This window comes from Pelodiscus sinensis, chromosome 2, assembly GCF_049634645.1.
Source record: "Pelodiscus sinensis isolate JC-2024 chromosome 2, ASM4963464v1, whole genome shotgun sequence".
Classification (NCBI taxonomy): domain Eukaryota; kingdom Metazoa; phylum Chordata; order Testudines; family Trionychidae; genus Pelodiscus; species Pelodiscus sinensis.
The window spans coordinates 244,664,679-244,677,256 of record NC_134712.1 but is presented as its reverse complement, the minus strand read 5'-3'; the positions used below and the strand labels follow the sequence as shown (position 1 = coordinate 244,677,256).

Here is a 12,578-nt window from a genome sequence, read left to right as displayed (position 1 = left end):
TCGATATACAACAAATATGAGGATACTGTTTGTCACAATCTTTAAGTGTTTGTCCTGATTAGTGGAAGACCATCATGTCTGACTGCTCTTAAGTTTTAGGCAACTGATGTGTAGCACTGCCTCTTGTAACTTCCGTTTGCCCTGAATCATACAAGTGTACAAACATGCTCCCACCTTAGCAGAGAGGCACCTGTCATTAGGATCATTGGGTGAGAATTGCAAATGGAACTTCTCTGCACACACAGTGATGGTCTTTCCAGTAAAGGGATGGTTTCACAAAAATAGGTATGGAAAGAAGCATATTTTAAACAAACAGGATGGGGAGGGAACGGCCAGCTCCAGCCCACACCAGTGAACCATAACCAGTAAGCCTCACCCATTAAGGTTTACCAGGAATGTTAATGGTTAACTTACTAACAGGGGCTGGTTCTATATAGAGACACTCTTACCACTGGGACCTATTTCATGATGAAGCACCCGTAGCTGGAATTTAACATTCCAAAACTGTCTAATACTTTTCATGCCGCTTTAAACCCTACCACACAGGAATGACAGAACTACGAGTGACAGTGTGGCATCGCCACAATGGGCACTAATAAAAGGCAAAGGGCAGATTCTCCATAATCTTGCCCTCAATTTAAAAATCCTTAAAAATACCAAATCACGAACACCTATACAAACAAGACCATGCGATTATATTAGAATCATGCGCGCGCGCACACACACACACACACACACACACACACTTCTTTATGGAAGCTAAAATTTTGTAGAGCTCCTAACATCAAGCCAAATGATGGTGTCATAGGTCATTTATGTTAAAAAACTCCTGCAATATTCCCTACAGCTTCAAAGCAGTGTGTACCACAACCCACCTCTTCTCTGATGTACTAAATTGTTAAATTCCATCTTTAGTTGCATATTTGTTTATGCCCACTAGGCATTAATTTATGAGCACAACAGAAGTATCAATGTCACTGACTATCATAACAGTTTACAAATAAAGTCACGCCCACCTTCATTCAGTCAGTCTAGTGCCTGTGACTGCTGGTTCTTAGAGTCTGCAATAATCTGGTTAGCCCTTATGTATTAAATGAACTCAAATGAGAGTGCTAAGAGGCATGACTAGCACATTACATTATACTATACCTCATGGATGTAACTTGTTTTCATTTTGTTCCACTGTAGCCAAATTCACTTTTCAAGCACCAGTAAGAAACTACACACTGCCAAATGTCAAGAGCCCCTATTAACCCCAAATAATCGGAATACATTTCTACTAATTTCAGGGGACAAAACTACTCAACAGTAACACTTTCAAAGTTGGAAGTTAATTCATTCACTGCTAAATTAGCAAATTAAGCTAGTTTAATGCTGTAAGTAAAATATAAAGGCCTTCAAACCCTCTTTATTCAAGTGTCAGTTGTGGTGTTTTGCTTAACACAGGACAATGCCAACTTCAGTACATACATAGCCTTCATTCTGAAGGATTTGTTCAGATAAAGATCACTTACTTGACCAGCTGTGTCTACTAGCTGAAGATGATATTCTTGCCCATTTACTGTGATCAGTTTTGTAAAAGCTAGAAGAAACAAGAGAAACACACTTTAGAATTAAAACTGAATAGCTTTATAGGTATTAGACCAGAAATTAGTGGAGAAAACTCTAGTGGAACAATCTGAAGTTTTAAAAAGCAGGAGTAAAAGACTAAATTGGGGTGCTGTATACATTTAATATCATGCATACAGTGAACATTAATAATTTTTAAAACCTTCTGAAAATTGGGACTGCACACACTAGCTACAAAATTTCTCCAAGTTATGTTTAAAGCACTTTAACACTGGAGACTTTAATATATATATATAAAAATAACTTAAACATGAAAATCCAAAGAGTTACCTGAATGCAAGTCAATGACAACATTAGTTAAAATTTTACACAAAGTGTTAGTTTCAAAACCATTTATTAAATCCAGTTTTCCTGATCTGGATAATCACCATGTAGTATAACACCAAGAACTTAGTGCAATGGCATTAAAAACAGCACTGATTTAAAACATGTAAGTGTACAGGAACACTGAAATTCTGATTTGCGGTTGTCACAGCACTACTTTTTGCTTGCTGCAGTTATCACAGCACATTCAGTTCTTAATCAGGAAGTACATTTTATACTATTAGAGGAAATCAGAACACTTTATCTTACTATATTTCATGAAATACCAATGTACATAAGCAGAGGATTATATGGAAGCCTCAACTCCCCTTCCCACAGGGGTGTATATTAGCTTATATTACACTTAATATAACAATACTATGCTAATGCTCTCCAGTATTATATGACCATATTCCTGCTGAGAACATAAAAAGCTTTGAAACTGGCTCCTTATTTTGACTCAGGTGGTTTGTCTTTGTACTTTCCAAATGTACACTCTAGCTTTAAACATGCTTGATATGCCTCTAAGGTTATTACATTATGGGCTGAAATTGTTTCATGACTTAAGTCCTCTGGTTTTTAAAAGCAGCATAGTTCTCCTGACGCATCAAAGTCACAACAAACAGCACTTTAACATTAACTGTTTCAGTGCTAAGTGGTTTAACAAGAACACTAAGCTGATCCACTCATCACACATTGCCTGACTTGCTGTCCCAGTAGCCAGATATTCTGGGAGTCCTTATCAGCTACCAAAACTTCTAGCTTCCCTTTTGACAACCTCCACAATGCAGTTTCTCCATCTACCAATATGAACTCCTGTAATGCACTGATGCTGATAATTTTGAGTATTAATATCTGTGCTTTCCCTTAAACTAAGCAACAAATACTGCAAAGTCTTTACTACTCTTTATGAGACTTGTAGAAGTTTCTGAACCCACTGCAGAATTGCCAGTCAGGGTACTGGACAGCTGCAGACTCCAAGCACTCAACTGAAGAATTTAAGTCAAATACTTAGCATGAATAGGGCTTTGTGTCATACTAAATAATCCTACTAGGTAACCTCCAAATGCATAGCATAGTTGTGTGTATTGTAGAAACTGGGACATGGGCCATCTGGACAAAGCCTCCACCAACTAAAAAGGAAGCGGTGAGTAGATATGGCCTCTGATAAAGAGCATGTTGGTGCCTTTGGATGCATCTGTTTGAATAATTTACTGGCGTGTCCAAGGTGCCAGTAGTCCAGAGGAAAAGTTGTTGAGCTCTGACTGGAGGTGCCGGTACTGTGTCTGGAGGTGCCAGTACTATGTACCGGGCAGTACCATTACAAAAAAAGTACTGTTTATACCATGCCCATATTACTCACACTCTCTTCTGGAATGAAGAATTCCAAGTTAGAAGATAGTTATGTACCTGTTCTATGACAGGATGGGCAAAAATCAGGTCCAGGTGCCGCATCCAGCCCATGAAGCAGTTCACTCAGGCCTGCCCAGGAGCAGGTGCTCAGCTGCTCCTTCCTCCACCTTGCTCCATCCTGCAACAGAGCTGCTCCCAGGATTTTCCTGTTAGCTGTGCAGAGCGGGAAGGATGGATGGGACAGGGAAGTGCTAAAATCAGGGCATTGCCCTGTCTTCATACACCATCTCTGCACAGCTGGAGTCAGGGACAGAGGGCGACAGTGGAGCTGCTCCAGTCTGAAGTAAGGATGTTAAACATCAGTTAATTTACCAGTCGAGTAGTCAATGGAATTTTCATCGATTAGTCGATAGGAGGAATGTGGAAGTGCCTATGTAATAGAGGCAGCAAGGAGGGAAGGGGGAGACAGCGACTAGTTAAGTCACTAGTTGACTATCCGATAAGCATATTGACTATTCACTTACATCCCTATTTGGATGTATGCCACTGTGGCACCCAAGTTATAAACCTCTCCCTTTTCGCCATGTCTCCCACCCTCCCCTCACCCATCTGCTCCCTTGGTACCTGCTGCTGCCCCCCACCCCTCGCCCTCTGCTGTCCTGTCTCCTGCCCCTCTCAGTACCCTCAGCCCTACTGGGACTTGCCCCACCCTCCCTGACTCCTGCACCCACCCTGCCCTTCCCTGCTGTGCCCACCTCTTCCCATCCCCTTTCCTATCTGCCCTGCCTCTCCACTGCCCTCTGGTGTTTGTTTCCCCTGCCCCATGTCTGCCCTCCTGCTTCACTCCAACAATCCCCCTGGCATATGCACCTTCCCCTACAGGGAGGCACCAGGAGGGTGCCAGGGTTCCTTCACTGCCCCTCCCCTCCCAACACCTGCCCCCCTTGCTCTCTTCCTGGTGCCCACCCCCTCACCACCCTCTGACCCAGTTCTCACGCTCCTCTGTGCCCTCACACATGACTTGCTCCATTCCCTACCTTCCTCGTGCACACCACTCCTCCCCTCTCCTCTTCCTTCTTCTTCCCTCCCATTGCCTCTTCCCTCTTAGAATCATAGAATAATAGGACTGGAAGGGACCTCGAGAGGTCTTCCAGCATCATTCTGCCATCCCCACTGACACTTTCCCATCCCCTTTCCCCCACCCCTCCTGCCTTTCCCCTCATTTTCTCTTGGCCCCCTTGCATTTATCTCTCCTCCACTCTGCCCCTGGGTGCCCTCCCCTTGCTTCTCCTGCCCTGGTCCCCTCCTGCCCCTTCAGCACAAGACCCTTCCTCTCTTAACCCCCACCTTCCCCTTAATTATCCTCCTGCCCCTTCCTTCACCTTCTGCCTTCCTGACACTTGCACACCTCAACCCCCTCTAGCTGGTACCAGGGCTGGAGCCAGGGCTGTGGTGCTATTTTTAGTACACCTGCCCATAAGCAGCTGCATTGCAGCCCGGCTCCATTCCTGGCACACGGGGCAGCTACCCACTACATGGCCCTTCCCTAGGACCAGCTGGGGCTGCAAAGCGGTTGGTACTGGGATACTAAAAATAGCACCACAGCCCTGGTTCCGTTCCAGCACATGGGGCACAGCCACACCCCTGACTGCATCTCCAGCCCTGGGGAAGGGCTGAAGCTAGGGCCAGGGCTGCATGGTGGCTGCCCAGCTGCTCCTGAGGCGAGACAGCAGCCTGCCACACAGCCCCACTCAGGAGCAGCTGGGCAGCCACTGCCCAGCTCTACCGATGAGATGGGCAGGAGGCAAATACCTGGTGCCCGCCCACGCAGGCATACACCTTAGGGGGAACTATGTCTCTCACATGAAGTGTCTCTTCCACATTCACACATTCTCTGTAGCCTCCAGCCCACCCCTTCTGCCTTAGGTCCCGCCCTGTCCCAGAGCCAGCCCACAACCATGTACAAAATTTGTGAGGTGCCCCTCCTCCCCCCTTGCAAAAGTTATTGCTCATCCCTGCTCTGTGGGAATGTATTAGGGTGCCAATGAAAACACTACTACCTCAAAAGTTAATGAGCAAAATCACGTTTCATAAAATTCTTGGTTCAAACTGGAAAACCAAACCCCCTTCAAACAAGAAAGCCACATTAATACAAATATTTCAGAGGTCTTCAGTCTGGAAGGGGATAGCACTATTACTTACCACAAAGCTATGACAAAGCAAATGGCTTGAAAATGTTAAAAGTTCTCCATACATAGAAGTTACACAGTCAAAGGGGTAAAAACTGACAAGCTCTTTCAGGGGTGTCCTAGAAACCCAACATGCATGCTAAAATGAAGCAATTTTCATCATTACTAAAAGTCAACGGTAACAAGACTGAGAAAGGAAATGCAGTAGAGGAATTAATATCAGAAGAAGAATTCACCCAAATTACAGTGCTAAACGCTTCATTGCTAGAAATGGCTGTTATGCAGTGTCTTTGGATAGATTAACCTTCAGTTATGTCTCTCAAAAATAAATCAGATCATTTACAGCATTCATTGTTTAAAGGAAAGCACAACATTTAATATTCAAAGTTTATATTGACAGAGGGGAAGAGACTGCGTTGTGGAGGATGTCAAGGGGAAAGCCAGAAATTTTCAGAACTGGTAAGGGACTCCCAAGACTTTTGGCCAGTGGGAGGCAGGTCAGGAATTGCAACAAAACAAAACAAAACCAGTTTATGTGCTTAAAGTATTCAGCACTGAAACAGCATATCCATAATGCTGGCTATTCCTTTGCTCGCACACTTTCTTAACAGTACTTGAGATTGCTTGCTTTTGTGATCAAGACTCTAAAACTGACGACATTCAAGCTTAGATGGATTAACTTTACAACAAACTTTCTCTTTATATCTCCTCGATCCTTTGGGTTGGAAAGGAAAAGGACTTTTTGACATTTAGTCTTTCAGCGCCAGACAAATTGGCTGGCATCTCAACATAGATTAGAGCACGACGCAATACAAGCAAGAGAAAACTGGCAGCAATGCAATTTATGAGCTGACAAAAATTAGTGTTCATGGGTGTCGTCTTAAGTCTTTTTCATACTGCTTCTGCCTGTGTCACAAGAGTGCCACTGAATCCACATATACAAATGAATGTATAGTTCAGCAGGATTTTCCCTGAGTGGAAATATAAAAGACAATGGCAAACTATCCCCCCAAAGTTATTGGGCTAGTGGCTATTCTTAAAAGAGAAACTGCCTCATAAGTTGAGCTATTATTTCTGCACCACTTTCTTAAATTTCATCTGTTCTTCATTCATGCTCCCGTACCCTTTGTTCCTGCCAAGATACCTCTTACTATGCTCCCCACAAAGGCAGAGCAACAGAGCTATCCTTAGATAGGCACTCAGAGCCATTTGTTGCTAGTCTTTCTGATGGCTAGTGACGTCCCTGGTGACCAACATGAACCACATCTTCTCCCCACAGGTGCAGCGTGCTGTCTCCACCTCATATAATCCTGTATGCACAGCAAGCTGGAAACAAGTTTAGCTCAACTGAAGTTTTTGGGGGGGGAAAAAAAAAAAAAAAAAAGCACACACCACCAAAGTCTGGTAGCACTTTATAGACTAACAAAACATGTAGATGGTATCATGAGCTTTCGTGGGGGGTTTTTTTGGTAACTTAAGTCGGTCTATTTGTGCCCTATAACCTTCTCCTCAACACTACTGCTTCAACACTAGCCTCAGTAAGGAGCTAAGAATTTACCAACACAAGCAGGGGTGAGCTTGTCTTAGCCCCACTCCACCACCACCCAGGAGCCACCTGATGTAAGCAATGCCCAGCTGGAGCCCACATCCTAAAACCCTATGCGAGTCATGAAGCCCCTCCTATACCTCAAGCCCCTGCTCTAGCCCCGAGCACCCCTGCATGCAAATGCCCTCCCAGAGCCTGCACCTAGAACTTCCTCTAGCACCCCAACTGCCTGCCCCAAGCTCAGCTCAGAGCCTCTCGCACTCCAAATCCTTTAGGCCAAGACCAGAGCCTGAACCCCAACCCTCTGCCCCAGCCTGGTGAAAGTGAGAGAGGATGGGGAGAAAGGGAGAAGGAGCAGGGGGCAAGGGTATTTGGGTCTGAGGTAGCTCTTGAATTGTATTTAAATGCAAAAAATGATCTTGTGCTTAAAAAGGTTGGAGACCACTGACCTACATACTCTCAAAGGCATTTGTCCAACCTGTTTTTAAAAGTCCTCCAGTGATGGGAATTTCACAGCCTCCCTTAGACTATTCCAGAGGTTAGCTAACCTTAACTTATATCTAATCTACCTCTTGCTTGCTGTGAATTAAGCCTGTTAGTTCTTGTTCTACTTTCAATGGACATGGAGAACAGTTACAGGATGAACCTCTGTTGTCCAGAACTCTGGTAAAGCAAAATCCATGGTCCGGAAGGACCATAGATGTATCTGGACTACAGAGCCCCAGCCAGAGGTTGCCAGCAGCCTGGAGCTCAGCTGATCTGGCAGCAGGCAGCCTGCAGGGATAGTGGCCTAGGGGCAGGGAGTCAGCCAGCCAGGAGGTGAGCCCCCAGCTGTCCAGTCAGGGAGCTCCTGTGGTCCAAGCAGGGCTGCACCCTGAGTGAAGCTCTAACAGTGGATCAGGGGCAGGGCACTGGTCAGGCCAGCAGCTAGAAGGGGAACCCCAGCATAGCCTGAGGCCTGACCTCCTCTGGTCCAACAAACTCCCTCCTTTGGCACCACTCAGGTCCCCAGGGTCCTGGACAAGGGAGGTCCAACCTGTAGTCACTTCTCTATATATGAGTAACTAAAATATTTGAAGACAGTAGCTTCTCATTCTCATTTAATTTTAGCCATAAGTCAGTTTTTCCAGGGGCTATCCTCTGGACTCTCTCCAAATTTATATCCATCTCTTTAACATATGGTGCCCAGAACTTGACATTATTCTAGCCAAGACCTCACTAATACCAAGTAAAACCAGACAATCTACAACATTCCTGTTAATACATCTTACAAATGCATCACGTTGACTCATTCAATTTGTGATCCACAATAATCTCTAGATCTTTTTCCGCAGTACTATTTCTACCCAATTATTCCACACATTTGTAGTTGCATTTTTCATTTTTTTCCCCTTACTATGCCCTTGTCTTTATCAAATGTTATCTTTTTTTAGACCAATTCTTTAAAATGTAAAGATCCTTTTGAATTCTATTGCCATTCTCCAAAGTGCTTCCAACCCATCCCAGTTGGTGTAACCTGCAAAATTTGATATACATACTTGCAACTCCATTACCCAAGTCATTAATTGAAATAAACTAGTGTAACCCCCAAGGAGATTGCTTGGATTCCCAGGGCCTTGTCTGCTGGCAACTCAGGGAGAGGCACTCAGAGTTTGCCTTGGCTCCCCCTCCCTACCAGGGCCAGAGTCTGCCCGGCAACCCATAGGGAGTGAGATGCCCCTCCCAGGGGGAAGGAGAGACCATTGTTGAGGGGAGTCTGGAGCCAGCCAGGAAAAGGGGAGGGCTGGCTGTGTGGGAGCTAGTAAGCCCCAGGCCTGCATGCAAGGTTCCCCCTGAGAACTAGCCTCTAGGGACCTGAAGGCAGGATCCCTCAGCTGGGTTTATGTCTCCACTGTTGATTCCCAGTTGTGGAGTTTGCTGGGAGGTTTCCCCAGCCAGGCTGGGTAGGCTCCAGCTCCCTGGGTCAGAAGAGTCACCGCATGGTCAGCTCAGCTCTAGCAGCAAGTTCAGGGCTGCTGCCTGCTGTGTGGGTCTGAATGCTGGGCTGGGAGGCTATAGTTTTGAATTTTGGTGCAGTTGTGTGGTCTGCATCTTGAGCCCTGCACCCCTTCGCGGTGAGGGGAAATTCTGGGACTGAAGCAGCCTGGTTCCTGCTTGAAGAGGACCCCTGTGAGAAGAGAGCAGCCCTTTGCAGAGACTGAGTCATCTCTCAACCTGAGGCTCATTCATGGAGTGTGTGAGTGCACCAATTTTTAGTTAGTAAGTCAGGGAATTTGTTTGGGGATTTTATTACCTGCAGCATATTAAACTGTGGAGGGATTTACTGCCTTCTCCCATTTGTGAGTCCTTTGGGATGTACTGGACCTAGTCAGCTCCACTGCTAAACCACTGCAGAGAAGGATTGTGTGGTCAACAGTCATCAAGGGCCAAAACAAAGTACGCGTACCAACGGGACACTAACCTCACAGTTGCTGGGCACCGGTGACCCTAAAAATAGGGTTTTACCCTGTTCTGTTATTATTGTCTCCTGTTTAATATAATTGTGTTTATTATAGTGTATGTGTTTGTGTTATTTTCTGGGAGTCTCCAACTATCTGGCAAATATGTGGGGATTATCCTGGGCTAGAATTTTCCTCCCAAGCTGCCCTGGTGACCCTGCTAGGAAGGAGTGAGGGGGGTGGAGGCACCGCCAAGTACATCAATTAAAAAGAATAGAACTGAGTGGGTGGCGGGATCCAGAAGAACCCAGACCTATCCATCCAAACCTGAAAGGAGATTGGCTTTAGAAGAAGGTAACCAGGTGGAGAGGGGGCGCTACACTAGTTTTGTACCAGACACAGGACTAGGTACACCCTCCCTGTTGGGAAGCAGACTACAGATAATTATTTTGGATATGGTTTTTAAACCAATTATGCATCCATCTTAAAATAATGAAGTTAAGGAAATGTGGTCTAGATGAAATTATGAGAATGTTGTAGGACTGCCTCACTAAAAATGGAGAGCTATCGCATCTACTGTTTTCCCCCTTATCCACCAGGTCAGCAACCTAATTCTTAGACAGGATTGATTTAGTATCATTTGTTCTTAAATCCATGCTGGCTAGTTCTTAGAATCCTACCCTCGAGTTAAATTTCGATTAATCAGCTAATCAAGTATTCGATGGAATTGCCATTGACTACTCACTTAGGGTACCTGGGATGAGGTTTACCTGGGTGGTCGACAAATACCTTTGATGTCAACACCCGCGCGTCCAGACTATCGCGCTGAGTCGACAAACAGCAGATCAGCTGTTTGCCGGCTCAGCGCAGCAGCCATGTAAATTTAAATGAAGCGGCGATTATTTAAATCGCCGCTTCATTTTACTATGTCTGGGTATGTCTACACTACCCTCCTAGTTCGAACTAGCGGGGTAATGTAGGCATACCGCACTTGCAAATGAAGCCCGGGATTTGAATTTCCCGGGCTTCATTTGCATAAGCGGGGAGCCGCCATTTTTAAAACCCCGCTGGTTCGAACCCCGTGCAGCGCGGCTACACGGGGCTCAAACTAGGTAGTTCGAACTAGGCTTCCTATTCCGAACTACCGGTACACCAGGCGCTGTACGGGGTTCAAACCAGCGGGGTTTTAAAAATGGCGGCTCCCCGCTTATGCAAATGAAGCCCGGGAAATTCAAATCCCGGGCTTCATTTGCAAGTGCGGTATGCCTACATTACCCCGCTAGTTCGAACTAGCGGGGTAGTGTAGACATACCCTCCGGTAGCCTAATCTACATGCCTCTGGCGACAGAGGCATGTAGTCTAGATGTACCCTTAGTCTATAAGGGGGGGGCATTCACTATTCCCACTGTCTCTGCCTTCGAATGTAGTAAGAGCTGCCTACAGCTTTTGCTATATTTCAAAGGCTGAGGCACAGTTGGAAACCCAGACAGGGGAGGCAGTTTGTGTGTAGCAAATGAAGGGAGCTCATGCACACAAGTTTACACCCCATAATTCTTCTCTCCCCCCCCCCCCCCCCTTGGAATGGTAGTCTTCCTGGCAGTTCCTTCTCCTCTTACCCATCCAAGATGCCAGAAGCTCATGAGTTACTGTTGGAAACATTACACATGTCAAAGTTAGAAATAAAACTGATGAGTTGATTGGAAGGAGATGGGAGGTTTTGAGACAATCTGATATTTACCTGAGCGACTCCAGTCTGGCTTTGGCTCTCTGCAAAGTTGACTGTGCAACACTGATTCAGACAGGTACAGTTATTGTGTACAAACCTTAGAGTCTCATTATTCATTTAACTACCAAAGGGACTAGTTGAAAGCATAAAGGTGCCTTCTTCAGAGTAAAATGAAGAAAACGTCCTTTGCTATCACAACCGTCTATGGATGGCACTGGTAGAAGACAAGAAGTTTTCTGGTCTGTTTAATGGTGAAGATTCTTGCGTGCCTCACCTTAGGAAGAGCCAGCCTGCTTCCCAATCCAGAGGCCACCTGTGAATTCAGTCTACAATAGAGTTCTTCTCTACAAAGTATACGCCAACTGCATGTATATTGTAGAAAAGCCCACTCCAATGCCTAGTATGCTTGGCACCATTGCTACCAGGTTAAGTCAATTCTCAAGGAGGATTGCTCAATCGGAATGCAACCCACTGCCTTTGGTGTTCCTAAACCTGACTGCCAATACCTGGAACTGGATGACAACGGAAGAATCAGTCAATCATTACCATTTCCCATTCATTCCCTCTGAAGCAACTAGCATGGGCCCTGTCAGAACACAGAATACTGGTCAAGGTGGACCATTAGTCTCACTGAGTACGTCTAGACTACAGGCTTTTGTCAACAGAGGCTTTGTCAACAGATACTGTTGACAAAGCTACTGTCGACAAAGAGTGTCTAGACTACATCCAGTTCCGTCAACAAAGCAAGCCTCTTTTTCGACATGAGAGTGTAGACACAAAGGACAGTGTAGATGCAATAATGCCTTCAGTCGACAAAAGGCATTATTCCTCATAGAATGAGGATTACCGCCGTCAACAAAACTGCTGAGTTATGTTTGTTATGTCGACAGAACTCGGCGGTAGTGTAGATGCAGGTATAGTTTTGTCGACAAAAGTCCACTTTTGTCAACAAAACCCGGTAGTCTAGACACACCCACTATGGCCATTTTTATGTTTTTAATTTGAAAAAAACTTGTGATATTGTTTTTCCATCTTAATCATGTGGTGGGAATTATTCCAAAATAAGTTACTGACAAAGTGCCAATTAGCAGAGGTAATTCTCTAGAAATTCAGGACTTGCCAACTGTTGGGGAATTATTTTGTTAAATTTCCAAGGTGCAGAGAAACTCTCAATGATTAAGCAGATCTGACTGGAAGATATTTATGAGAAAGAATATCTGATCTGTGGCGAGGAGTCCTGTGGCACCTTATAGACTAACTGAAGTGTAGGAGCATAAGCTTTCGTGGGCAAAGACCCACTTCACGAAAGCTTATGCTCCTACACTTCAGTTAGTCTATAAGGTGCCACAGGACTCCTCGCCGCTTTTGCAGATTCAGACTAACACGGCTACCCC

The 12,578-nt window shown here is 45.2% G+C and overlaps 1 protein-coding gene across 2 annotated transcripts in view; it reads right to left on the bottom strand.

The window, feature by feature from the left end:
- The window catches only part of RHEB (Ras homolog, mTORC1 binding), a 61,028-nt gene that overhangs the window by 24,584 nt on the left and 23,866 nt on the right, over positions 1 to 12,578 (bottom strand). For both annotated transcript variants that reach the window (XM_075922821.1, XM_025180743.2), the window contains exon 3: positions 1,515 to 1,582. In XM_075922821.1, coding sequence (XP_075778936.1) covers positions 1,515 to 1,582 — 68 coding nt within the window. The remainder of the gene's footprint in view (positions 1 to 1,514; positions 1,583 to 12,578) is intronic.